Here is a 26842-nt window from a genome sequence, read left to right on the forward strand (position 1 = left end):
TTTGTTTAAACTAAATTAAACACTATAAAAAACATATTTTCCAAGTATAATGTCAAATATACTTTAACGCAATTCCTTTTTTTTCTACAGATTTTACATGAATCTAATAAAAAAAAAAAAAACGTGAAACCTTGTTTATTTTACGGTTTATTTCTGGCACCCCAGCTGTTGGAAAAATGTCAGTTTTTTATAGGAATTTTTAAAAATGCGGTCAAAACCCATAAAATTACAGAACAAAAGGGCAAATTTAATAGAAAAACCGTGAAACAACTGTTATATTACGTTTTATTTCTGGCATCCCAGCTGCTGGACTATTTCAGGGATTTTTTAAGACATTTTTGAAAATGAGATACAGCAACATGCCTTACAACAATATAAATTACCTGCATTGACAGGGAAAGTTGAAAAAAGCTATATTCTGCAGCGAAGGCAGATGTTGAGTAATAAACTAGCAGGTAATTTCTACATGAGCAATAACAATAAATTAATATCACAACATTAAACTGAATGAGGGCGCTTGGGAAGTCCTGCACATTAACTGAAGCGTAATCCTGCGACAGCAGATGCTGATGAGAGGCTTTGTAACCAGACAGCGCAGAAATGAATTTAACAGACATGTTTTGTGCAAATAATATATTTATTAAACTATTGATGTATATATGCAATAATAATAATTGTCAAACAACATGGTGAATCACAAAAGTACAATTGTGGGAATTTGTTAGTACGGAGAAAGAGAGACAGATCATTCATATCAGCTGTGAAATCTTTTACAGGATATACACAGTAATACAGGTCTGTGAGGTTCTGGTTTTGAAATTTGTTTAACAATTAAGCAACTTTTGCATGGTTTGTTCATTTGTATGGCAGGTAACAACCCTTTAACCTGAAGGTGAATAAACTTAGATATTGTGTGATTCAAGTAATGTTTGTGTCACTAAATACATGTATTGTTTAATGCACGACTGATCCGAGGTCATAAATTAAGAAGCATTATTGTTAAACAGTATCTTATATTATAATTGTTAAAGCATCTGCTAAATGATTAAACATAAATGTCAATGAGAGAAACAACACAGCAATCTAACCTATTAACTACATGTTTTTATTCTATAAAATCTGCTACTACTTTATCTACCACGGTTATATTATTCTCTAGCAGTTATCCCAGATTACATAGTGTTTAGTTTAGCATCTGATCAAACCCTTCTGTTGAAACTAGCAGAAATCAAACCTGTCTGAATTCGCTGTTTTTTAGTACATAGGAAAAAACAATGTACTTTAAAAATGATAAGATGATGTGTTGTTGACAAACACTTCTTACTACTATTATTGGCTAGATATTTGATGCTAATGATTTATAGAAGAAAATATGGAGATACAAAGTTTCAGAAGAACAGCAGCGACATGCTTTGCTACAGCGCCAGCTTCTTTCTGTCCATGTACAATTTAAAACCCTCATTCAGACAAAAGACATCAAGCAAGTTCTTTCCTTTCATATGTGAATTCCGTTGCAGAAAGTGACATACATTCTTACAAATAAAGGAACAAGTGATGCAGTAGAAGAACTTTGTTGGTTCCACAAAGAACCATTCAGTCAAAGGTTCTTTAAAGAACCATTTCTTTCTTACCTTTATAATCTAAGGAAGCCTTTTCACCAAACAGAAGCTTGCGTGAAATAAGAAAGGTTCTTCGGATGTTGAATGGAACCATTTAGACAAAAAAGGTTCTTCTAGGGCATCGTGGTGCACTTTTGTTTTTAAGAGTGTACGTTTTCAACTTATCTTCAAGATCCAAGACAGATTGTCCTCCTGCTAAACTTCATCTTAGTGATCTTGTGTCTCGCTCTCACTCTGATCCCAGTGTTTTCTCTTTTTACGTTTTCTCTCCGCCATGATCAAGGCACCAAATACGGTAACAATCACAGTAATGGTAATGACTAACACGGTAACAGTCTCTGCCATACACAACTGGCTGTCCACCCATGCCAAAGATGCCCCAGCGAGCTGCCAGGGCTCTCGACAAGTTACATTATGATAATCGTCCACGTGAAGGTGGCGCACGCTGAGCAGCTTGCTGAAGACGCGGTGCAGGTCGCAGTCGCAGTGCCAGGGATTCCCAGCTAGCTGCAGGTGCGTAGCAGCCGTGTGCAGACTCAGAAACGTCTTAAAATTCAGGTTCTCCAAATCATTCCCTTCCAAGCCCAATAGAGACAAACTGTGAAGTGGAGCGAGTGCATTTACCTCAATCCGGGAGATATTGTTGTTCCCCAGGAGAAGGACCTCTAACCCAGGCAGCATAGTGAGAGAGCTGTCCCGCACGACACCAAGTCGGTTCCCCTGCAGGTAGAGATGGCGCAGGCGGGACAAGCCGCGGAACGTGCCGGGTTCCAGGGAATGGATCCGATTGTGACTCAAGTCCAGTTTCTCAAGGTTCTCCAGGTGTTCCAGGCCAGGAGGTTTGAGGAGAAGCAGCGCGTTGTGGTCCAGACGTAGCTCACGCACAGAAGACAGGCTCTCTGAGAAATGAGGTGGAATCCGAGTGAGCTTGTTATGGCTCATGTCCAGCTTCTCCAGAAAGGAGAGAGAGTAGAAGGCCTGTGTGGGACAATCAAAATATTATTACAGTATATTACAGACATACATACACATATACTGAATGAGATAACTCTGTTTAAACCATTTTTTTATAACGTTGTGATGTTTTTATTGTGTTCTAATGTGATAGTTAGCTGTATTTTTTATTATGGCTTGAATAACCATTCAATCATTGTAATGCACAGTAAAAAAAAACATGATTTTTGAAAAAGTCTAAAAATACATCTGAGAGTGCTTACATTTGTTTGCAGATCCTGGATGCTACTGCCCGACAGCACAAGAATTCGCAGAGACCAAAGGCCAGCGAAAGCCCGACTTCGGATCTCTGTAAGCTTGTTTCCTCCTAAGTCTAGAAGCCATGTGCCGTGGGGAAGTCCATGAGGTACATCCTCAAGACCCTTGGCATGACAGTCCACAAGGTCTGAGTGCTCAAAGCATTGGCAGAGGTGACCACACAGTCTTGAACTCCTCGATGCAGACAGATAGAGAAAAAGCAACGCGATGGGCAGCAGCATGATGTGACCTTCAGAGTTAAAAGAGCCTCATGGTGCAACTGTCGTCTAGAATTCTGCATGAGTGAAATAAAGAGGTCACAGTTCTCAATGAAACATGAAGTGACATTACATTTATACATAAAATTAATGATATTTTAGACAGACTTTTTACTATAGTGTAAATTATATTTGTAGTAAAAGCACAAACCTCAACCACATTTACCATCGTCTCACTACAGAGACCATAGCCCGACAATGATATTCAAAGTAAAACAATAGAAATGTTTAGGGTTAGCTATAAAAACCAATCCACCTTAAAGCAATAATTTACTAAATGAGCAAAAACCGATTCCTTACAGATACAGAGAAGAAAAAGAGAGAAACAAATATAATAGAAATGCAAATTTACTAGAAAAGAGATCAGTTGTAGTAACAGTTCAAAGAATTTGTCAAATATCTTTAGCAACAGTATTTTCAGTTTTTTACTGTCCCTACTGTAACTGAATACACAATGTAAATGTACATTTATTTTTAAATCACCCAACATCATCATGTGACTTTTCTCCATTTTGTGTTGAAAGGCGCACACAGACTAGAAAAGATCTTACCGTTTTGGCAAATGCTGCACTTCTTGTAGAGTAGGTGAAACACAATTAAGTTGTCAAAAAACAAACATTTGATCAAAACAAACAAAACATTTGAATTCCCCTTTCATTTTCTTTCAAAGCAGCGTCCGCAGTATGAGAGCAACAATCAGTTTTCTCTGTCACATGTCGCCATAATCCCTCAGCTGTCCTTCTGTGACGTCCTTGTTTAATCCCAAATTATTATACAATTTCAATTACGCATCCTTTGCAAAAATCTAGTTTAACTCAATAGCTGTGTACTCCTTGATAGCAGCTGGAACACTTGAGTGTATCCATTACATAAAATAGATTTATATTCCCCGAAAGGATTTGGAAGACACTGGTTTTAACAATTTGTCCTTGTGACATGCACATGGGTGCAAATCTATAAATGAAGTAACGAAACCAGTCGCTGTGTGTCGACTTTATCCCAAACCAGTACTTTACGAGCCGAGCGCAGACTAAAGTGCCCAACATGTCAACCTAGATGTGTTGAGGGGGTCCAGAAATGCGACACCATGCATGTGTAAATAATACGTGTGCATAAATAATATAAAATCTTCTCTGCATAAATGATTTATTGCCTCTAAATGTGTGTCTTGGCCGTAAATATTATATCAGTTATACAATGGCAAATGACACTAAAATGCATGTAGTTTTATATGAATTAGACCACTTGGTATAAAAGATTGTCTAATGCAGCGGTTCTAAACGGGGGGCTGATGTGGCCTTCAAGGGGGCCCCAACTGACTTTCTAGGGGAGAAACCTTTTATTTAAAAGAACCATTTCTCTCTTACCTTTTTATGATCTGAAGAACCTTTTTTCACCACAAAGAACCTTTATGGAACCATTGACAAAAAAAGGTTCTTCTATGGCATCATGAAGAACCATTATTTTTAAGAGTGTACATATTATGGGGATCAAATATACCAATAAAAAACATATACATTGAACCCAAAAGCATATGCCAAATGCATAAATGTAAAACCTGTCAAAAAAGTGGTTAAAGGCCTGAGGCAACTAAGTAAACACTTGCATACCGTTGTGCAGAGATTAATAAAAAGCAAGACACATTATTTTTTTCTTTTTATTTCTTCATTGCCATTTAAAAATAAAATACTGCAAAAGAAACCTATGCGAACAGCAACCTTGTTAACACAGCCATATAAACTGATATGCAACTCGGATGCCCGTCACAGCTTGGCGCCACGGCGAGAGCCTCCATCGGGCTACAAGGTTCACGAGGCCGGGATGGGGAGAATTTCCCATCCCCGCCATCCCAGTCTCTTAACATGGCAAGATATCGCTTTAACGTTTCCTTTTTCCAAAAAGGTGATTACAAATATTCCCGTTGAGAAAAGAGTCCTGTTACGAGATGAGCGAGATGTCACATATTTAACGAATAACGACCGTCATTGGAATACGAAGGAATGCAGTCAGAGACGTGACAATCTCATCTGTCACTGCATTTAGACTTCCAGATTTTATGTATTTAGAAAAAAGAAAATAATAATACTATAAAAACATTGCATCTTAGAAAATGGTCCCACTGTGGAAGAGTTATTTAAATGGCAAGGACCAACATGGAAGAAAACAGCAACGTAATATCTCCATTTCTCTCTGCCCTTGTAGCTGAAAATAAAGATCTACATGTAGACTGAAAGGATGCTTACAGTACTCAATGGTCATTGTCCCTTTATCACTAAAAATATAAAGTGACTGTTTAAAAGGATACAAAGGTGGAGTTAAGATACAAAAAAATGTTTCTGAAAATGAGATGTTGGGTGGATGTGAAGTGCAATCCCATTCAGGTTCTTTAGCCCTCGCTAACAATACTCGTATCCTGTCAGTCAACAACTAAACTACAAACCGAAGGACGTGCCACAGTCCTCCAACAATAGTTATCCGGTCTGAGGGGCCAATCGTTTTTGTTCCACCCTCGCATTTTTTGAGAAGACTCGATTGGGAGTTTTGGTGGAGAATCAAGTTACCTTTAAACATCCAGGGGGGGGGGGGGTTGGGGCGACTTTGTTCGAAAAGGGAAAGTCAAAAGTTTTCTACATCGGTAATATTCTAAGACAGCTTTCTATTTTTGCCCACTGTTAACGGTAGCAGTTTCTCTCATCAGATGTGTAGGACAGCTACTCCTGCTCAAAACAGAGAGTATCAGATATCTCAACCTTCGTCTGGCAATTGGCAAAAAAAAAAAGAATAAAAAAACTCTTGTCAGAGCCTGAGCTCATGATGATACAGCGGAGTCCTTCTGTGTTTGTTGAGCTTGCTGTGAATGTTGCAATGGTTTTTGGCTCTCCATGTCCCGGAAATGTTTTTCAACCTTTGGACAGAGAGGAGTCAGGTAATTGGTGAAAACTCAGACATCATCAACATCGATAGGCAGTTTAAATAAAATAAAAAGCACTAGACTATTAATCTTGCAAAGTTGAGATGACTTACTATTTTGCGCACGTGACTCAAAGCACTGCCTTCTTTTCCTTTACAGTTGTCCGCTTGGTACGGCGGATTTATGACCACATCATCCATCACTATAATGTTTTTCTCTTGCCATTTGCATTCTTTGATCCTGCAGGTGAAACCAGAGGTGTTAAAATGAACGATGCATTCTGTCCCAGGTGCAAATGCTTAATATAATCTTACGTGTTAAATAACTTGCTGTGACGCTGAGGACAATACTAACTATTAACCCTAGAACGCTGCACAACATCCAATATCCCAATTTCATTTTTCTTGAAAAACATTCATTTGCATCTCACTTACGTTTTATGAATGGTCTGGAACAGTTGTTGGCCATCCACAGAGACGCCAGCACTAACTGCATACGCTAGCGACAACTTGTCTTCCTTTTCCTCCCGTGCTCTAGTCGCAAGCTGCACAAACAGCAAAGAAATGGAAAAAAAAAAACACTTATTTTTTGAGAAAAAAACAAAAAAAATGTCTGGAACCATCCCTTCAAACTACCCAATCGCACAAAGGGTCCATCTGGTCATACCTTGTTAAAATTAAGAGATGCTAAAGGGGGAGGAGTTTCAGCACGGTCGTTGATGATGTCCACCTCTGACACGTAGGCCAGGTTAACTAGGACCACGTCGCTGAGGTTGGGTTTACCGCTGGACGGGGCACATTCTGATGGCACAAGTCAAGGCATCAGAGCAGTTGTTCGGCAATGACATTCAGTAAAGATGCATCACATTGTATGCCGATCGACCTAATCGGTGACCTTTCATGAAGCATGCGGAGGTATCGGCAAGAATTTGTAACATGCATGTAACCCACAGTTTGTGTTCATCCCCCAGTTTTGGCGGTCGTGTTAACAGATAGTATAAAATGACACGCGTGTATGTCACTAAAGAGATGAGTTACATCGGCTTCCTGGTGGAAGCAGCTTTCTAGCGTGACCGAGCGCAATCAGATACGACCTGCTTTCAGGAGAAGACAGACCCACGTGGATGTGGTCAGATCTTAAATGAGATCAGTTGAAACAGAACATCAGCCTGTTTGCAAACACGACACTGAACATTCAAATAACTAGACTGGTGCTTTAAAAAAAGAACCTGTCTGCTTGTGCCTCTTAGCCCGAAGACATTCAGCTGGCCCACCCCAGACACCTGCACACAATTTGCTAACATACAATTGACACACATACGCACAACCATGATTATCCAATCTAGTGACTATCGGCTAAGCAGCTACAAAAGTCCTGACAACCAAACTCAATATATTGTAACATCTTTATTATTTTAACTGTTAAGGGGTTATCGGTTATATCAAGGGGTTGAATTTTCAACATGAATGGCAGCGGTGGCAGATTAGCAAGCAAGTCATTTCATGGTAAGCAACTTTTTTAGTGCATATGCTAAACATAACGCAGAACGTGTGAGAGCAACGCAGAAAAGACATCGCTATGAAACGCCATCTTTGGTTAGTTTAGGCAAACGACAACTAATCCTCGACAGCGTGCGCATTGTCAAACACCGATATTAGCTTTCAGGCTAACTGACGCCTACCGACCACGCATGCGCAGTTTTCGCACGGCAGCGCAGCGATGCAGCAGTTGACAGCCTGCCCACTCTGCCGCTTCACCATAGCGGTTAAGCGACTGCGGTTCAACAAATACGACGTTAAACAATAAGGGCCAACACACAGAAATCATGGTTTCCACGCTACTTTTTAGTGGCTTCTGATGACAGGACAATGGTCTAATTTAAAGATCAATTCTAAATGATCATCACGAGACAAGTAGTTCCACAAACGGGACAATAGCAGGACATTCTCGTGGCGCACGGGGAGGATTAAACTTAAAATAACGTACTATTTTGAGGAAGGTGTGCACATAAATGTGTAATACCTAACGTTATAGCTTCCGTATGTCTTGAAAACACACATTGAATATCACGTTCTTCCCAACAACGGGAATCGTATAAAATCGCAAACTGCGCAGAAAACAACCTGTTCTTTCATTCAAACCAAATCCGTATAATTCCTATTTTCGCACTTGCGCTCCTTCTCGGATAAAAAAAGCCGCAAATAAAACGAACTAACCAATCGGAGGTTCCAACGAACCCCACCTGACCGAACAGGCGCTAAACAAGGAAGCAAAACCGGAGTGTGCGAACTTCGCCGTGGTGAAAATGTCTTTGGCATACCAGCCCGGGCCTCATGCAGTTTTTGATCCCTACGCCTCAATGACAAGCCGCGGCGGTAAAAGGATACTCAAAGTCAGCATCTTGGAGGGGTAGTCGAAAGCGACGACCTCTCCCCGCAATCGCTGCCCCAGGCAGGTGAGGCAGGAGACATGGCTCCCGACGTTGAAATACTCCCCTGGTCCAGGAGCCGCCATCTTCTCCGCCAGGAAACGGGAGCAGTCGCCTCACGTAAACACGCGCAGCCGCGTCAGCACGAGTGGAAACGCGAGTGGGCGTGTGGCGGGATGAATGAAGTGACGCAATAATGGCGGCTGCAAGTAAAACCACGCCCCGGTTTTACTACTGCGTAGTGGAGCGTGAATATCTCACTGCATTGTGCGACACACCTTGGCCTCTATTGAATTATCTGTGTGCTTATTTTATTTAATTCAACATTGTTGGCCACGATTAGGGAGAAACTGTATACTGCTTAGTTGAATCAAGATGTTTCGCTATTCATACAATTAAATAAGTAAAACAAAAAAAAGTGATGTGAAACATCGATTACAAAATACAAAAAGATGACCTACCTAATATTATTGATATTTTCATTTCGCTGAATAACTGCATAAGTTTGTGTTGTGACTTAATTCGACAAACAGCAGTAAGTAGCATCAGTTCTATTATCCAGTCAATATCAGTATGTATCTTTTAAAACACCAAACAAACAGGATTCAAAGGGACAGCAATGTTTAATGATTAATAGTCACAGTAATAGATTGCTCAAATAGCGTGTATTGCACATGTGTACACATATATGCACCCTATATACACGTGTGTAGTAGTTAGTATACACACCTCTGTATTGTCGCAACATGAAAGCATTGAAAGAACACAAGAAATCAGGGAATGTGCTTTGATAATTTCAGAACTTCTGCATACAGTATCAATATGACCAGAAGAGAGACAAAAGAGAGAGAGAGAGAGAGAGAGAGAGAGAGAGAGAGAGAGAAAGAACGATATTAAAAATTTCAGGTTTAAAGACCTCACAAATTGAAACACCCAATCACAAGTTATGTAAGAATGGCAAAGAAATGAAAGGACAGGGGCAGAGACATGACCTCTCTTTCAAAAAGTCAAAAAATATACAAGCACTCTTTGAACCTCGACGACCAAAAGTCACTATACACAACATATGAATCAATAAATATACATATTTACTGAATAGCAAAATATGTGGCAGAGACAATAAAGCTTTCTTCAATGGTGAATGTCGAATGTCCTTTGCACATACGGAGGTTTCCCGGAGGTCCATCCTAAGACCCTGTAAAGATCCCCTGTTGGGTAACAGCCATCGAAAATCAACAGCCTCCCTGATGCCAAGTCGAGTAAAACCAAGAATCATACTGCCTGCTTGGTTACTTTCCCTCTCTATGTCCCAACACACCTAAGGAGAAGGTTTGGGTCACAAAAATAAACATTTTAGGGACCAACGCATCTGCTGATTCATCCAGAAAAAGATAAAATAGTTGGAAATAAAGACAAGCTTTCGCCACCGACAGCACGATCAATAAACTGTTTGACACCATATACGGTGAAGATACAAAACTCTGCACAAATGCTTGGTGATTTACATCCAAATGTTACAAAACCTGATCACAGTAGCTCCTGTTTCCATATAGCCACACAGAAGAGGAAAAGTCTCTTAGTGTATATTACAGTATCTAAGTACAGAGGCTAGTGTTAGCCTGATTTCAAAGTGTTCGCTTTCTGTCCAACATGCCAATCTTTTAAACCATGTTTGATTTCATGTTTGATTTCTCCCTTTCGGTGTCCGTGAAGGACCTTGCCCACACTAAGAAGGCAAGACAACAGTTTGGTACACTGATGATAACTAACAAGTGATCGTTGTAGACGAAATAAACAAATGGAGGTGATGATAGTGTCAGAGCAAAATTCATTCAAATACTTCATCAGGTGGTGACATATCCAACATGGCTCTTGCGGAAAATGTGCCGGTTCTTTGATCACTTTTGTGTAATATTAAAATAAGGAAATTATTGCGCAGAGGTGATGAGGCCATCTAAGAGAACAGACAATAGCTTGTTAATATAGAAATTTACAAGGAGACACACATTGATCCAAAAGCAACGCAAGCCACCTTCAGCGGTAATTTCTGACTCCAAATAAATAAATCAAACAGGAGCGGAGTCAAGAAACGCGCGTCGGATGTGACGTTTCAACATCAACAATCAATGAAAACACACAAAGAGAAACGCTGACAGCTAAAACGTCCACGAGAGAGTTGACAATTAATTCAGATGTATTTGCTGAGATAACTCGCGTCACATGCTTCAAAATCTGGGTCTGAGAAGTCAAAAGATGTGGTTGGATTCGGACCTGCAGTACGGTAATAGTGCAAGATGGTGCTTAGACCCAGTTCACTCATGGTGCCTCTTTCATGGACGCATTGAGAGGTTTTAAAAGTGACATATTTTCTTTGCTGCCTAAAAAATGCTGTATATTATTTTAGGTTTTGACCCCCAAAAGGCCCCTGTTTTTACACAGTGAAAATGTAATGATCGATTCTTATGTCAGGGTTATAGTGTGAAATAACATCCGTGTCTTAAGCCATTTCAAAAGATGATGAAAACGTTACCCAAAGCTTCGCTGTATATTTTAGTGTTAAAAAGTCTTAGTCACTCTTATTGCCAGAAAAAAGAAACCGTCTTTAAAAAAGGAAAATGCCAAATGCACTGCACAGTGACAAAACCGAACATCTGTAATATTAGTAGCATCTGTACCACACTGTACATTCTTGATCAGAGAATACTAGAACTCAAAGACAAAATGAACACTGTTACAGAACTCTTTTTTGTTTGTTTTTACATTTTTGTACTAAAAAAGAAATGTTTTTAATAAAAAACAATCACCACCAACACTCTCTCGCCTTGGAAATAAAGAAAATGAGTTGTGGAGCAGGGGAGCCAAACAACGTAAGAAAGGTGACGTCAAAATAAAGGTAAAGAAACAATTAAGAAGTTGGTCACGACACTGTCAGTGTTTCCAAACTTTCACGTCATGTGCTAGTCTACTGCACAGGACTGAGAAATAAAGCAATCGTTCGTTTCTTTCGTTTAAAGTAAAAAAATCTAACCAAAAGAAAACAACACGTGTATCCCTTGCAGGAAAACGATAGGAAACAATGAGAAACGGAAAGCAACCGGGGCAGGAGGAAAATAAAGTATGGTTGTGCTCTTCAAAGTCATGGCTAAACTTCGTTTTCTTCGAAAAATTAAGGCAATTTAAAAAAAACTAACAAATCAATGAAAGTTAAGTCTGAGGATTTGTGATTCGTTTAGTATTGGTGTTTTCAATATTTTCCTTGGTATAAAAGGCACCGAGTTCTTGGAAAAGAAAGTCTCGTGAAAATGTTACCACTATGTCTATCCTCCTCGAGTGAAAGTCAAGATAGACATTTTCAAAGTCCGTTCTTTGCATTTTACACATTTCATGGTAAAACGAATGGGCTGCCATTGTTTATGTGCGAGTGTGTTAAAGCAAAGCTGTACGTTCTAAAAACGTTTTTTTTCTGAGGCAAAAATGGGGGAGAAGATTAACCATCATCATTGAATTCTAGATAAAGACTGTAGGCTCTTTTATGTACAACCACAGCTGATAAGAAAAGTATGGGCTAGAAAGTATTTCTATAATTTTTGTACGTTTAAATGTGTTAACAGTACACACAAAACTACATATATATATGCTTATATATATGTATATATATATATATATATATATATATATTTCTCATATGTTGTGTGCTTTTCATAACAGGATATTATACAGATGATCAAGTATACCAAATAATCGATACACAGTACAGTGTAAACTAGTATACTTGTCTTCAAAAGGTGGTGTATCAACACGACATTGGGTTCCTCTGTCGGGAACAGTGTTTTTTTTATAAGTTGAGTGTATATGTGTGGTTTGTGCTGAAAAATTTTTGCTGCTTGGTGGCTTTTTTGGAACTTTGTACATGTCGTATACTTTGTACAGAAAACAAAGCTTTTTTGCGGTCCTCCGTGTGACAACATCCCCATGCTGTCGATTTATTCTTCCCTTCCGTCTCTTCTTGTTTGGATGTACTTCTGTAAAGTACATCCCCGACGATAAAAAACCAAAGGCCTCTTTTCGAAAGGTTCTTTACAATTCCAAGTATGTATAGCTGCAGACCGGAGACCTCTGAGTGGGAGGGGCTTATGCCGCAAGTAGGTGGATACCTCCGAGTGGGAGGGATTATGGTGCCCTACCCTCACTGGAATGGTCCTGTTATACCCATCATGCCTTGTTGTCCCCTTTCGGAACCGGCTATGCTTAACCTCAGAAAAGCGAAAGTGGGCGGACTGTGAACGTGTCAGTCAAGCACCTGGAAATGAGTGAAGGACCGAGGGAACCAATCAAAGAGTTGGAAGGAGGAACATGAGGCGTGACGTCAAGGTGACCTGTGCCAAGCAGGCGTGGATAAGAAGGTCCGAGCAGTGATGTACTCGCACTTCTACAACACAGGCTCCTCCTCCATTGGCTCTTCTGCTGATCTGAAAAAGGAACGATTGGTTACAAACAACAGTTATGTTGAGTTTCTTGGTTTTTTTAGGCAGGCATTGTGTCTCAATCGGGATGCAGTACCCGCTGCTGGTTTCTGTGCAGGTGATATGATCGTTGTCCACAGTAAGAGAGGCCATGGCAGTCAAAGTGTCCGCCTCATCCTTCTCTCTCCTCTGAGCCTCAAGTAAAGACTGACCCACTGTAGGAGCCAACGTCTGAAGAGATGTCCAATGCTTACCTACCGATCAAGAGATGCAAAATCAGGAACTCAGCTGGTGGGTGTTAACGCGTCCTGATTGACAACTGTGGACATTTATGTACTTTGGACGTCAATTACTACAGCAATAAATATCTAATAAATTCATTGACTTACTCTGGATCTCAATGACTCTCTCTAAAGAGGCTGTAGCTTTTGGACACGGTTTCTGTTGAAGTACTGTTAGTGGTAAAGGATCCAACTGCAACACACACAAAAACAACATTGTTACACAGTACTCTGGAAATCTTGATTCTGATTGGTCCATCATGCCATCCAGCGGTCTGATGGTACTCAAACACCAACACATATCCAGGGATTGAGTGATACCAGACCGCTCGATCGACCTTCTTCACCAGCGCTATTTAGATGCTATTCTCATTTCTTTTCAAATGCATAACATTACACATCGACTTTAAATTCATGTTCATTTTAGCCAAAATCATTATACCACTTTAATATGGGACATTTATTCAAATAATTTCACTAAATGTATCTATCCAACGTGTGTGTGAATGTTTGACTGGCACCTCGTCTCCTAGCAACGCGGCCACACAGGATTCGGATGCGTCACAGATGGCAGTGAGGTCGTGACCTCCCTCCAGCGCCAGAACCACGCGGCCGCCGGCCAGCTTAATCAGCTGCTTAGTTAGATGGCCGAAACCTACGCAAGGAGCATGCTGGGTAATTCATGAACTATAAACACACTGACAGCCTGTTTTTTGACCCTATAATTTAGGTACCAGGCATCCAACAGAGCTCTTACATAAATGTAGAATCAAAATATATTTGAGTTAATAGTAAAAATCTATCATTTCTTGCATGTTAGTAGTAAATATGACACGAGAGAAGAGATGCCCATTGAAATGTACACAGAGTCTGAAGGGGATGACTGGTTTAGATGACAGAAATGTATTTACATTTGGCGGTGACGTTGTATCCACCCAGAGGCGACTGGTGGCCCTCCACGGCATCAAAGCCTGCAGACACCAGCACCACATCTGGGGAGAACTCGTTGGCTATAGGCATCACCACAGTCCTATAAGATAACAAGACAGGAAACGTGTCATCTCCCAGTTTTAACAAGGATCTAATGGTAAAGACTTATTGGTTCCCTGGAGCTCCTGGAACTTCATCGGTCCATTATCGAACAATTCTCCCGGAAAGCACGTGGGAGAAAGAGCACGTCTGCCAATGTGATCCTTCGTTCAGCTGTATTTGTTTGTTCACGGCATTTCAGTGATGGATGTTATATAAACGTTGGATAGATCGCTGGATTGGCAGATCGTTTGAAACTGACAGATGGAACGGTCCCAAAGCTAAAAGGAGCCGGTCATGAACCACATGCGGTAAGTGTAACTGAGTCGTATGTCTATGTTTTGTTGGCAATCGTGCATAAGGTACACCGCATGAACTTATTGTGAATCAACAGTTATGCAGGCGTAAATCGATGATGTATTATGTGCTTTAGTTCCGCCCTCCCGCACGCATGTTGAGGAGGTCGCCTGTTTTTGGAAATAATCGTACAGCTGTATGTGTCTATAAATGTATAAAGATACGAAGTATGCAATACTTGAAAATGTAACGTCCCATTCAATAACCGCAAACTTCCAGGACAAGGCCTACTGTCAGTTCATCTCTCCTCTCACTCGAAGACGTTTCTTGTTGTAAAAGTTGCAAAAACAGTACACTAATAACAGCAGTGTCAGATTGAATAATGGATAGAGCGGATAAAAAACACATATGAAAGCGCAGCGGAGGCCAGACTCTGTGTTATATAACCAACAAACGGTTGTATAACACACTAAATCAATAGCAAAACATGAAATTCCGTCATATGACTCCTTTAATATGAGATTGACAGAAACTGCCTGCATTACATCGACTTTAAAGAGTTTAAATTGTATTTTGCAATGTACAGACCATTTTGCAAAATGTAAGAAGCACTTCCTGTTTCTGTTTTTGAACATTACACAGCCAACAGAACATTTAGAACGGAATCGAAATGTCAAATAAACTTTGACCCTTAATTATACACTGTATGTGAAATAAAATAATAATGAAAAACTGAAACCAGAATTTGACCAGCATTTTTTCCATCTTCTAAAGTGGTCTGTATGTCAATGCTTTTTAAAGCTCTTAGAGAGCAAAATGTTAAAATAAGAAAGACAAATGTCAACTCACCTGAATGCTGTGAGATACTCCACATCACCCATAGGTGGCTCTACTCCCCCTGTCCAGGCAATGTTGACATTAAAGCCAACTCCTGGGCCCACACCCACCTACAGAAGCCCCCACAAGAGAGGAACGGTTAAACAATTGAGAATTTGACACTTTTCAAGATGTCTAGATATGGTCCTATTGAGGGTGTTACCTCCTCAGGAGCGCCGCTGCCTGGGAAAAAGTTGCCATCGTCGTAGCGATGTAGTGAAATGTAAAGCACATTAGGGTCATTATAGAAAGCCTGCTGGGTCCCGTTTCCATGGTGAATATCCTAAAAAAACAGGATGGAAGCCAGTTTTGAAATACGTGAAACCGAAACATACTGGTAACAGCTCAGATCAAACAAATAGTTCTTGTCAAACTATTTAGTATTCAAAATGAAATCTAGAAAATAATTTCCTCTACATAATCATTAAAATGAGCTTTTATAGCACCATGAATCAGAACCATAATATGGCTTAATAAGCGTAAAGAATAAAATTCTCTTAATATAGCTTTTTGGAAGGATACAACTACCATCTTAAAGACTTCACGTTTTCACTTCATTCCTTCAGTGTGTCATGCTAAGGCACCTTTCACAGTATTATTGCCAATTCTCTACATTCCTTATGTTGTTTTCTCTTCTTTTTAAGGGCCCTTTCCAGTTTACATGGAAATGACCCTTAAAAAGATGTCTAGTTTATGACACGTCATTGATCATATTAATTGACTAAATGTATTTTATTTTATAAAAAATGTCAAATAAACCCACTTTATTAGAATACAATCTATTTATAAGGACAATACAATCATTTTGCAATAACATACCATGTACAGTGTTCTATTTGAAATATATTTGAAATCTAACAAATGTCTGACATTGTTAAAAAAATGCAAAATAAGCACATTTGAATTGAAAGATTTCAGAACTCACCCAGTCTACGATAAGGATCTTGCCCACTCCAAGTTTCTGCTGTAGGAGTTTGGCAGTGATCGCCACGGAGTTAAAAAAACAGAAACCCCTGCAGAATGAGGGCACCATCATGTTGAACATCAGAACAATAATAGTGCATTCTTGTTGTTACTTTTTACAAGAGATTTTCTTATCAAGATTTGCATAAAAGTTAAAATTTAACATGTTCAACTGACAGTGCTAAGATGGTTAGATCCAAGACTCCAAAACAGCTGAACTTACATGGCGGTGGATTCTTCAGCATGGTGACCCGGAGGACGTACCACTGCAAAACCGTTCTGTAAATCAAACAAAGACAGCGTAAGACATTCTTATCGAGTACAAGAAATGTATACGTTTAAAATACCAGAGCATAAAAAAACACAAAGACAAAAAATCTGGACCTTCAGCTCTCCAGCAGCGACTTTAAACGCCAGCTCGATGACGCAGCCCACAGCCATTCGCACGGCTCCAGACGAGTGCATCTCATTCCACACTGTGTCACTATCCACCTACAGGACACATTTTCACAACATTATATTACTATCTGACGCTATGATGACATGACACAAATGGATTCAACTTCACCCCACGTACTCCCTTAATAAATGTTATTTTTGTTGCTACAATAATACTGAGATATCACACATATACTGATCTAATGTAAACTTTATAACGCATACTTGTAAATATGAAATGATTGTTTCATAATCTTCTAATTCAATAATATCACAGCCCATTTTCTACAATCCAATCAAATGCAAATAGAAAATAAGTCATTACTTCACACCGAATATACTTTTCATTTTGTGAAATTATGTCCTGTTATATAGGCTTCATTGTGTCAAGTCACTGTGAATGTCAATTCATATTTGTTTGTATGTGATGGATGGACAGATGAACGGGTAAAACTCACCCCGATGCCTCCGCACGGCAGCACCGCATACATTTTCTGACTTATTGGACCTGGTTGAGAAAAAAAGGAGAAATTAAAAGTCCGTGGGTGTTAAATTTACAGAGCGTTATGTTTAGGCTCACATCTGTTGTTCGCACCTTATCTATTCAGGTAATTACATAATTGGCTATGTTAATTCAGTCTCGGCGGTGACGCAACCATCATCTGTCTCGCTGCTCAACAAAGAGCGTCCAAGTTCAAACATTCTGCACATTCTCAAAGTGAGTTTGGCATAAAAGTGGAGGTGGGAGAGCGATGGCGAACGACAACTCTGTCCACGGCTGAACCCCCTCACGCGCACACATACACACACACACACACACATATATATATATATTTATACACACTCTGCTGGTGACTCAGAAGCGAGGGTGGGCAAATGTCTAGGACCTAAATAAAAGCCCAGCCGTCTGTAAGAGGAGGTTTGCTTGAGTGACATGCAGGAAATGTGCAATGGAAGTTTTCTGTGGAGAAAGGAAATCAAGACACCTAAAGGAGAGCTTTAAAACCCACCTAAAAGCTTCTTGCTGTCCAGCTTTTGTCTGTTCAGGGGGCTGGTGCCGTAGAGAAGCGTGTGGTACTCAGAATGCACTGTTTGGATTTCATCTAGCGTGGCCTTCCTTCCTCGGATCCTCTGCGGACAAATAACAACAACAGCGTGAAGGGATAGTTCACCCAAAAATGACAAATACATTTACACAGATTTGTGACAGCTCGAGGGTGAATCATTGATAACAGAATTTTTATTTTTGACTTTCATAATAATGCGTGTTACGTAATAAAAAGGTGTTTTCTGAATTTAAACTGCATTGTCTATCACCTTACCAGCAGGTGGCGCACTCACCTCACAGCGACCCAGCAGGCCTGTTTCCTGTAGCCGGGACCAAACGCTCTGAATGCGCCCAGCATGCTCAGGGTGGATATGTGTGTTCCCACACATGCACTGATGTTTCAGCATGAATGTATCATAAACCAGACCTGCAAATAAGAATCAAACACCAGTCGATAAATAAAATATTTTATACCAGATTCTACAGTCCTTTTGGGTTGACAGCTGGCTGGTGTACCTGTCGTGAAGAGATGCTTGATGGGCGGCTCAGTAATGGGCGCTCCTTTAAGACTAGAAGTGACAGGGGATGACTGCGCCCTGCCTAGGGGTCTGTGCGGCATTCCTGTGATGGACAGAGATGCCTGGAACACATTCAGTTGCTGCACATGCTGGTCCAAATACTGCGAAAGAAAGATGTCGGGTTCGGTTTAGTTTTGGACCAGATTCAGATCACTAGTTTAAATCAGTTTTGTTCAGTTCAGATGACCTATTGGGATTCAGTCAATTTGAAGTCATGTGTAAGTAACCTTTTCACTGGAGTCAAATCAGGGACAATTCTGTCATCATTTACTCAACCTCGAGTTGTTCCTAATTTCTTTGTTCTTATGTACACAGAATAAAGATATTTGTACGAATGCTTGTAACCAAACAGTTTTGCCCACCATTGACTTCCATAGTGGGAAAATGACAATGGTAGTCAAAAGTTTGCTATCCTACATTCTTCAAAATATCTTCTTTTCTGCTCAACAATTTACAAAAAAATCCTACTATGGTAGTCAATGGTGGCCAAAACTGGAAGCATTGTTCTGAATATCTTTCTCTGTGTTCATCAGAATAAAATATATTCATACAGATTCGGAACAACTTGAGGGTGAGCAAATGAAGGCAGAATTTTCATTGTTGGGTGAACTGTTCCTTTAAGGTTTCAGCCAAGATCAACCAAAGCAGAAATGCAGATCACATGACTTCAGAAAGAATGCAAACTAGCGTCATTTAATTAAAAAAGGACACATTTTCACAGGCTAACTTTAAACCAAGCAGCCGATGTGCGTTAGACGTCAGCTACGACCAGCGAACAACTTGCAAGTGTTTTAAAATAATAACAGTCTAAACATCAATCCTTGCACATGGTCTGGAGCATCTCACCCAAACCTAGCGAAGCTTTGCCAAAAATCTACTCAAGAGTCCCCTGCAGTAAACAGCCTCCGAGTCTGCTTTACATCAAACGAGCCAATGAGGCTACAGAGAGTATGCGAGCGAGTGCATGGAGACAGGCGCTGATGCGGTGCAACGTGAAACGGAAACACATGCGGCAGAAGATTTCTTTTACTAGACTGTATTTGTACAAGACATTGAAGGTATGCCAACTCTCAAAATTACCCACAATTCTCGATTCCTGCCAACTCGCTCGTATTCATTCAAGTCACTAGAGCCATGCCGCATTTCTGTCTCTCTCTCACTATGGCAGGTGATGGGAGCTCAATTTGTATTCAAGACACCAGGGCATACAAGCAAAGACCAAGAGCGGGGGTGTTTTATTAAGGAATGAGCTGCGAGGTCCGAATTGTTTTTCAGATATCACCGGTTCACCGGCTACGTGTCACTTCATCACACAGAGACACAGAAACACATAAACACACTGCAGTGTGTAACGTCACCCCGGTGGGCTGTGATTGGGTGTGAAGTGCGGGGCAGCGAACGCAGGCGGGGTCTGAAAGAGGGGATGAATCACCGAGGAGAGATGAGTCAGAGACGGTCCATTCACGGGGGAGTATATGTGTAGATGTGTGTGTGTGTGTGTGTGTGTGCGTGCTGCGGCGCGGGTGGGATGCTATCTGAATTCTAATGCCGTGCTCTTTTGATATGTTTTTCTCAATGATTGCAGGCAGAGAGAGATCGAGGAGGAGGCTTCTCTCTCTCTCTCTCATTCACTCTCGCTCATTCACTTGTTTTCCTTCCTCCCTCTCTCACAGATGTGTGCTTGTGGGATCTGTTTTAAAATCGAAACGAATGAATCTGCCTGGAATGCAAATTAAGGGTTTTGAATGCGCAACTGCATGAGTCAGTACAGTGGCGGTATCGTTACGTACGTATTTACATCCACTGGAAACAAACTGACAAGAGCATAGGCTACAAAAAACGGGCACATGAAGCTTTTAACGACAGGTTACCTCGGTACAATGATAGTATCAGATGGCAATACTACGGTATTTTAAAACCTTGTGGTACTCTATGAGTACCAAATTCATGAAGCATAAAGTCACTACAATTTGGTATTAAATTTATATTTAGTTCATCCAAAAGAATACAATTTCAATCATCATTTATTCACACTCATGTCATTGAAAACCTTTTGCAGAACAGAAAAAGTATATTTTCAGAAATATCTAAATATGCAGTGGAAGTCAATGGGGGTCAATGTTGATGATCAAAATATCATCGTCTTGCAGGTTTGGAATAACGTGAGATGAACCATCCCTTTAAGAACTACTGATGCAGTGATGGTCATAAAAAGTGGAATGAATGCATTGCAATTCACGATTCATTTATATCTCTCTTCCCCCTTCAGCATCCAGTGGTGAGTCACTCGTGGGAGGCAGAGAAGAGAGCAATCTTCCTCTTTAATCCCTCCTTTTCAGGGGGTGAAAAAGCTGCAATCGCTCTCGTTGAGAGGGAAACCCTCGATCTCCCGTCACCGAGCCCCCGCATATGCGTCCAAACACTCAACGTATACTTGCCTACATACTTAAGCTCTCGAGAAGAGCGGCGACAGTGAAGACTTCGGATGGATCTGAAAAGTTGCCCAACGGTGCCGCAGAGGCACTATTCCGCAGCCGCTTTTAGTTTGACAACGATTTAAACAATATAAACAATATTGCTGGTTTATTCCGTGCATGGGTTTTGGGGTATGACTCATGCGCAGTCACTTTTAATTTGCTGACTGAAACTGAACCTTACTCGATAATGAAGTGCAAAAAGGAAAGCGTCTGGGGATAAATATAGAACGCTAGACGCACTGGTCATTGATGTAAATTTGAATATAAAAAAAAGAACAGTAGATGACAAAATAATAATAGAAAAACAGATGAGAAGCAGCATTCTTCTCACCTGGCCATAGGGGGCGCCCTCTTCGTCGCATTCCCTCAGTTCAATTGCTTCGTCTTCATCGTCATCATCTTCTAATTCACTTTCTGTGCTTTCTCCCTTTAACGGGACCAGTCTTTCCGAAGGCGGCGTGGTCTCACCGGAGCTTTCTTTTTGTAGCCCCTCCCTAACATGATCGGGCCCCTCCCCACGCTCCTCCTGCATCTCTGCAGTTTCCGTGAGCTCCTCCTCCGTCTCTTCTGGGTGAGTGGGAGGCTGTCGTGGAAGCTCCACCCCTTTGATGAGGATCTTAAGAAAGTGACCAAATCTTATTAAACAATCAAAACAGAATTGAACAGTTAGCCGATGATCAAATGTCTCATTATAGCGCACACTACCTTATTTAGCTGGTAGTGCTTCTGTTTCTCTAGGAAGTGATGGTGTTGCTGTTGCATTACGAGGTGTTGCAGGGCCTGCGGAGTTTGCGGTAGGGGCGCCGACTGCGTGCGGCTCAATGGCCGGTGCCTAGGCAGCTTATTAACCGTTCGCATGTTGTTGGAAACCCGCTCGCCGGTCACCAGCGGAGACTGTCCGTACATGGGAACTATAAAAGTACAGTAATAAGGACAAAGGTGTGAACTTTGCTAAATCATAGAAGGGGTACAAACACGCAGTAGCTACGTTCAAGTGTGTACCTGCCAGAAGCGCGCTCTGTTGACGAGCCTGCTCCAGAAGCAGAACATGCTGGAGCAGCGAGGAATGGCTACTGTGGCTGTTAGCGGCCGAAGGGGCTTCGGAATCGTGGGGCGCACCCACGGGAAGGCACGTCGGCAGGGACGAGGTGCTGATGAACTTTCCGGTCAATGCCCCACCTTGACGCAAGCTCTGGATGGTCTGCCGCTCCGCTTCCTGCTGGCCACTGAGTTTCTGAGGAGCCTGAAATGAAGGTGAACCATTCAGTTTGAAATGTTTCAGGTTGTGAAACTTGATCTGCTTCTAGTAACACTGAATTTAATCTTTGTATAATAAATCTAAAACAAAACAAAGAACGACTCGAGAGAGAGGAAACTCACTGTGATGTGTGCATTGGCAGGAAGTCCCAGAGAGATGTTGGGCAGAGATGGAGATGTGTAGAGGCTCAGGGGGCTCGGTGTCCCATCTCCAGTCAAAGACTGATGCAGAGAACGCAACTGCTGCCAGAAGACACAGTGGAAAATGTGAATCCCACAGGACAAACACGAATGCTTTAGACAACAAAACTTAAAGAAAGGAAGTGTTCTCTAGGGAAGACTTCCCAAACACAGATTCAGATTCAAATCCTTCATCGCTGAGGTTTTTTGTGACACAATGTGCGTGTGGATTGCCTGTATTTGAGAATGGATGATGCCACATCGAAAAAACGAAAACAATTTCAGTGGCGCCATTCAGTAAATTAAGAATTACAGTTAAATTAATATGTATACATTATAATCATATTTAAATGTTTATTTTATGTAAATACGTATTTGTATAAAACAAATGTTAATATAAAACATTTTATAACATATATATATATACAATATATAATGTATGGGTTACATAATCATTTTTCGGGAATAAATTAGCTTTCCGTTAATGAATGGTTTGTTAGGATCGGACAATATCTGGGTGCAAAAAAATCGAAATATTCGCCTTTTAAGTTGTCCAAATGAAGTCCTTAGCATAGCTTATTACTCGCAAAAATGAAGATTTGATATATTAACAGTAGGACATTTACAAAATATCTCCATGGAACATGATCTTCATATATCTAATGACTTTTGGCATAAAACAAAAATCGCTCCTTCTGATCCATACTATTTTTTGTCGGCTATTGGATGAAAAAATGGCCACTTAAGACTGTGCTCCAGGGTCACATTTAACATAAGAATTGTAATCTCCTTATATGGGACTCCAAACCTCACATCTATCCATTCATCATTAAAGTAACCAAAATATAACGCTCAATAAATAAGCTCAAATGACACTCATAAACATATAGTTTAGCTACAGAAAACTATTAATTCAGCCAGTTTATAAAAGCTTTTATCATTAAACTCCATGACAGCTCACAAACACACTTTTGATTGTATATGATCTAAGACATTCGCAAATTGCTCTCTTAATTTCGACCAAACCACATTCATAGTCAGCTAGATAACATTATCTTGATGACATTTAAGCAAAAGCAAGCCATGTTCAATATACCACAGAAAGTGTGCAAGGTATAAAACACATGAACATAATCCAAACATGTACAATGTTTGACAAAGCGGCACTGGACCAACAGGGCAAGTAACTGCATCGGATTTCCTGCTCAATACAGACATTTATGGTCATTCAAGGCTTGGTCAGGGCCACTGAACAAAGATAAAACCAACAGGGTTTACATTTATTCATTTCTAATTCTAACCAGTCAAACAGGGAGCTCAGAAAAAAGAGCTGTGTGCTGGTAATGCCATTATCTGACCCACGACGGAGTGCAGCCACTCCAACAGCCAATGAACAAAACCAATGGATATGTTTTAAAATCCAACGTTTATACTTCCCCAAAGACCCAATTTAAGTTTCTCAGTAAAAGTTGTTCATAGAGCCACATCATTCTCGCTTGGACTCAAAGGTTATACTAAGAAAATACAAAACACGAATAAGAAAAAGTGACATTTGGAGCACATTACCTGCAGCGGCGATGATGTCAGCACGCTGTTCTCACATTTATCCATCACTTCTCCTGCGGTTGTATTGCTAGGCTACGGAGGCTTTGCAATAATGATCTAAGGTTATTTTTGGGGAGTGGTACATGCCATACGGAACTAATGAGACCGTTCTTACATCATCATCACCGTCACCCATTCAAAGGAAACAGACTGGGATTTTTCATTGAGGAACTCAACGGACGCTTTTTCTTTTGTCTCTCTTTTTTTTAAAGTAATTTCGGCTTGACTTATCTCGGCGGAAGCAACATTTTGTTAAAGAATGAATGTGAACATTAACCCCTTTGCTCAGCCCTTCCACCGCAAAAAAATGAATCCTAAAACAAACATTGTTTTTATGAAAAGTAGTTGCATCTAAATAACTTTTTGCATGAGCTTTAAATTTGGATGTGTTCATAAATTTTGCAACCATGGCATATAAGATATTCATTTTAAATCCAACTTTCTCACTCAAGGTTAAGGTGGTCCTTGAGGCCCCCCAAGCAGCTCCCTGCTGCTCTACGTCTTTTCAACACAGCCTAAAACCATTCTATCAGACAGCACACCATGAAACCACCCATACCCTTAACACTTGTTTTTAAGGATTAGCATGCCAATGTTAGCCAAGGCCACTGAAAGGCATCATAAGGTAGATTGTTTCCATAGAAACAGTGTCATTATCTAGGTGAGGCCAATTTATTGTGTCTTTTTTCATCCCTATTGAGAAGCAAGGGGAGAGTGAGAACAGCGTACGTGTGTATGTGTGTGTGTGGGTTGAGTCTCTCACCTCAGCGTGGATGTTTGGGACAGAGCCACTCGAACCGTTCTCAGCGATGGCACTGTTAGAGCTGTTTGGAGAACTGGGTCCCGAGCCAGGAGCGCTGCTGCACATCGAGGACACTAAAACACACACACAAGCACATTTTAGCTGCATCGTTGCAAAAAGATTTTGTATGAATAAATTGCACTGTGCCTCAAGCTAAAACAAAGTGTAACATTTACTGTAATTTACCTATAGCGAGGTAACAGGGTTGACATCTTTAGAGTTTTAATTCACGAGCCGTACGCTCAAGATTGTGAAACTATTAGATGTTTATTTGAAAGAGAACATAATGCTGATACAAGTATCTATTTTTAAAATGATCAATTGTTAACTATATAAAATGATGGTAACAGGGTTGACATTGTGCAATTTTTTTATAACCAAAGTTGGCCTCAGCTTTTTGTATGTTTAACCAGTCTGGATCTTTCAAATAAAACCGAGACCAGCTGTTGCATGGACTAAACTTCTTCCATCTTCTTTTCACACAATGTGCCGAGGTGATAATTTGAATTACTTGTATTTTTTAACCTTACCGGAATGACACTGAATAATATGCCTGAGGGTTTTCTTCTCACAAACTGTTTACCTGAGATCTCGATCGCTCTTTTTTTGAAGGTGCTGATCACGGTCCCATCTTTCCGCCTGAGCAGTGGACTGCTTCTTCTCTCGGCCACTTTCTGTTTTAACCGTGAACGTACCTTCAGATTGGGCTCAGAAGCTAAGCGATAAAGAGAGAGACCGAGAAAATATATTTGCAAAATGTTAAGTTAACACCGATGGGATGTTGCTGCCATCTTTTCTAGGGTTACAAAGCAGCTATACAAGAAAACATTGACTATAAGCAAAAGATATAAGGTTGTGTAAGTCAAAACACAGGTCAAATATAAGACAGACTGTAAATTAATATGTGCAGTGTTAATTAAATAAAACTATAAAATTCTAGTAGTATGCAAACGGTGGCGAGGAACTCAAAACTCCCTCGGAGGAGAAAAAAAACCTCGGAGGGAAACAAGGCCTATCCAGGGGATCCAGATCCCCTCTGGCAAAAGCTGCAGTCTGAGCTTGTTATGCAGTCTGAGTGGTTGCTCAGTGGCCCAAGAACCTACTTCCAACTCTGTTGATATTCTGTTTAATATATGGCTCTGGGTCTCCTTCAATGCAACTTTATGGGATTATCCATCTGTCCATCAGGCAAAAACTGTGAAATATGTCAATAAATTGCACAATTTTAAGTATTATGCTTGTATTACGTGCCATAACACTAATGGTCAAGTATTTGTTTAAATTACTGTATAAAAGTACGAGCGAAATTTTTGTGCATCAGCACCATGGACAGCGACTGCTCATCTCTGTCTCACTCACACACACACGTACGCATGCACACAAACCTAAAGATACAAGCTATATTTACAGCCTGACAATTTGATTCCAGAGATGACGGCGCAAATTAACCTAATTGAACTAAAATGGGATTTGCCAGTTTAAAAATTGCAGCCTGTCCTAGACCCGTTTGCCGGTTTGTGCGTCATGGCGTCAGTAGACATGCAGAGAAGATAGGGCTTTTAATCCTAATGCTATCAGTGTCTTTAGTGTGGCTTTAATAAGATTTAAAACAAAAGTGTGAGACGCGTGGGGTGGAGACAGCATCTAAGGACACACACAGACTGAGGTCGCATTACGTAAGAAGAGACTGTTGTCGAGTATTACCACAGCTGTGTTATATGGAGTAAATGTTTAACAGTTTCTCGAGTGCATGAGATAGCATACATCACGTTATCTGTGCACTGAAGTCTTCGTTGAAAGCCTGTTTGTCTATTTACAGACTGGTATATTTGTGTGTCAATTCTATGAAGGAGAACGTTATACAGCAGTGTAGGTGTGACAGTGTAAGACAGCCGTTTGTAAAATGCAGATAGCAAATGTTGGTGTGTGTGTGTGGGAACACAGACTGGCTGAAACAGTGTGGGTGTATTAGAGTATGGCTGATGGCTATGAGAGTGAAGAGCAGATGACCACAGTGTGTGTGTAGGTCCGCTGCACCGATGACTCATTATGACTCACACC

The 26842-nt window shown here is 40.5% G+C and overlaps 3 protein-coding genes across 10 annotated transcripts in view; all 3 read right to left on the reverse strand.

The window, feature by feature from the left end:
• Positions 1–622: 622 nt before the first annotated feature.
• LOC306893841 (uncharacterized protein) lies at positions 623–3879 on the reverse strand. The gene is made up of 3 exons (XM_079455910.1): positions 3700–3879; positions 2837–3165; positions 623–2597 (listed from the first exon to the last, which is right to left on the reverse strand). The coding sequence occupies exons 2-3, from the start codon at positions 3110–3112 to the stop codon at positions 1827–1829; spliced, it is 1047 nt and encodes a 348-aa protein (XP_079312036.1). The 5' UTR covers positions 3113–3165; positions 3700–3879; the 3' UTR covers positions 623–1826.
• A 910-nt stretch (positions 3880–4789) lies between these two features.
• lsm12a (LSM12 homolog a) lies at positions 4790–8774 on the reverse strand. The gene is made up of 5 exons (XM_079456130.1): positions 8447–8774; positions 6726–6859; positions 6494–6603; positions 6173–6299; positions 4790–6053 (listed from the first exon to the last, which is right to left on the reverse strand). Exons 1-5 carry the CDS (start codon positions 8571–8573, stop codon positions 5958–5960), a joined length of 594 nt encoding a protein of 197 aa, XP_079312256.1. The 5' UTR covers positions 8574–8774; the 3' UTR covers positions 4790–5957.
• Positions 8775–9093: 319 nt separating this feature from the next.
• hdac5 (histone deacetylase 5) overlaps positions 9094–26842 on the reverse strand; it is a 57908-nt gene continuing 40159 nt past the window's right edge. For 4 of the 8 annotated variants that reach the window (XM_079457602.1, XM_079457604.1, XM_079457599.1 and 1 more), the window contains 20 exons: positions 25365–25496; positions 24743–24855; positions 22318–22437; positions 21940–22180; positions 21643–21848; positions 21269–21553; positions 18399–18561; positions 18176–18309; positions 17845–17965; positions 17293–17342; positions 16781–16888; positions 16620–16675; positions 16359–16446; positions 15597–15716; positions 15407–15504; positions 14143–14261; positions 13753–13886; positions 13340–13424; positions 13048–13204; positions 12325–12956 (listed from right to left, as the gene is read on the reverse strand). In XM_079457602.1, coding sequence (XP_079313728.1) covers positions 12917–12956; positions 13048–13204; positions 13340–13424; positions 13753–13886; positions 14143–14261; positions 15407–15504; positions 15597–15716; positions 16359–16446; positions 16620–16675; positions 16781–16888; positions 17293–17342; positions 17845–17965; positions 18176–18309; positions 18399–18561; positions 21269–21553; positions 21643–21848; positions 21940–22180; positions 22318–22437; positions 24743–24855; positions 25365–25496 — 2570 coding nt within the window. In that variant the 3' untranslated portion in view covers positions 12325–12916. Of the gene's footprint in view, positions 9806–12324; positions 12957–13047; positions 13205–13339; positions 13425–13752; positions 13887–14142; positions 14262–15406; positions 15505–15596; positions 15717–16358; positions 16447–16619; positions 16676–16780; positions 16889–17292; positions 17343–17844; positions 17966–18175; positions 18310–18398; positions 18562–21268; positions 21554–21642; positions 21849–21939; positions 22181–22317; positions 22438–24742; positions 24856–25364; positions 25497–26842 lie in introns of those variants that run through there. The other 4 variants (XM_079457603.1, XM_079457605.1, XM_079457600.1 and 1 more) reach the window with 2 other exon arrangements.

Source organism: Barbatula barbatula (genome assembly GCF_947034865.1).
Source record: "Barbatula barbatula genome assembly, chromosome: 5".
NCBI lineage: Eukaryota > Metazoa > Chordata > Actinopteri > Cypriniformes > Nemacheilidae > Barbatula > Barbatula barbatula.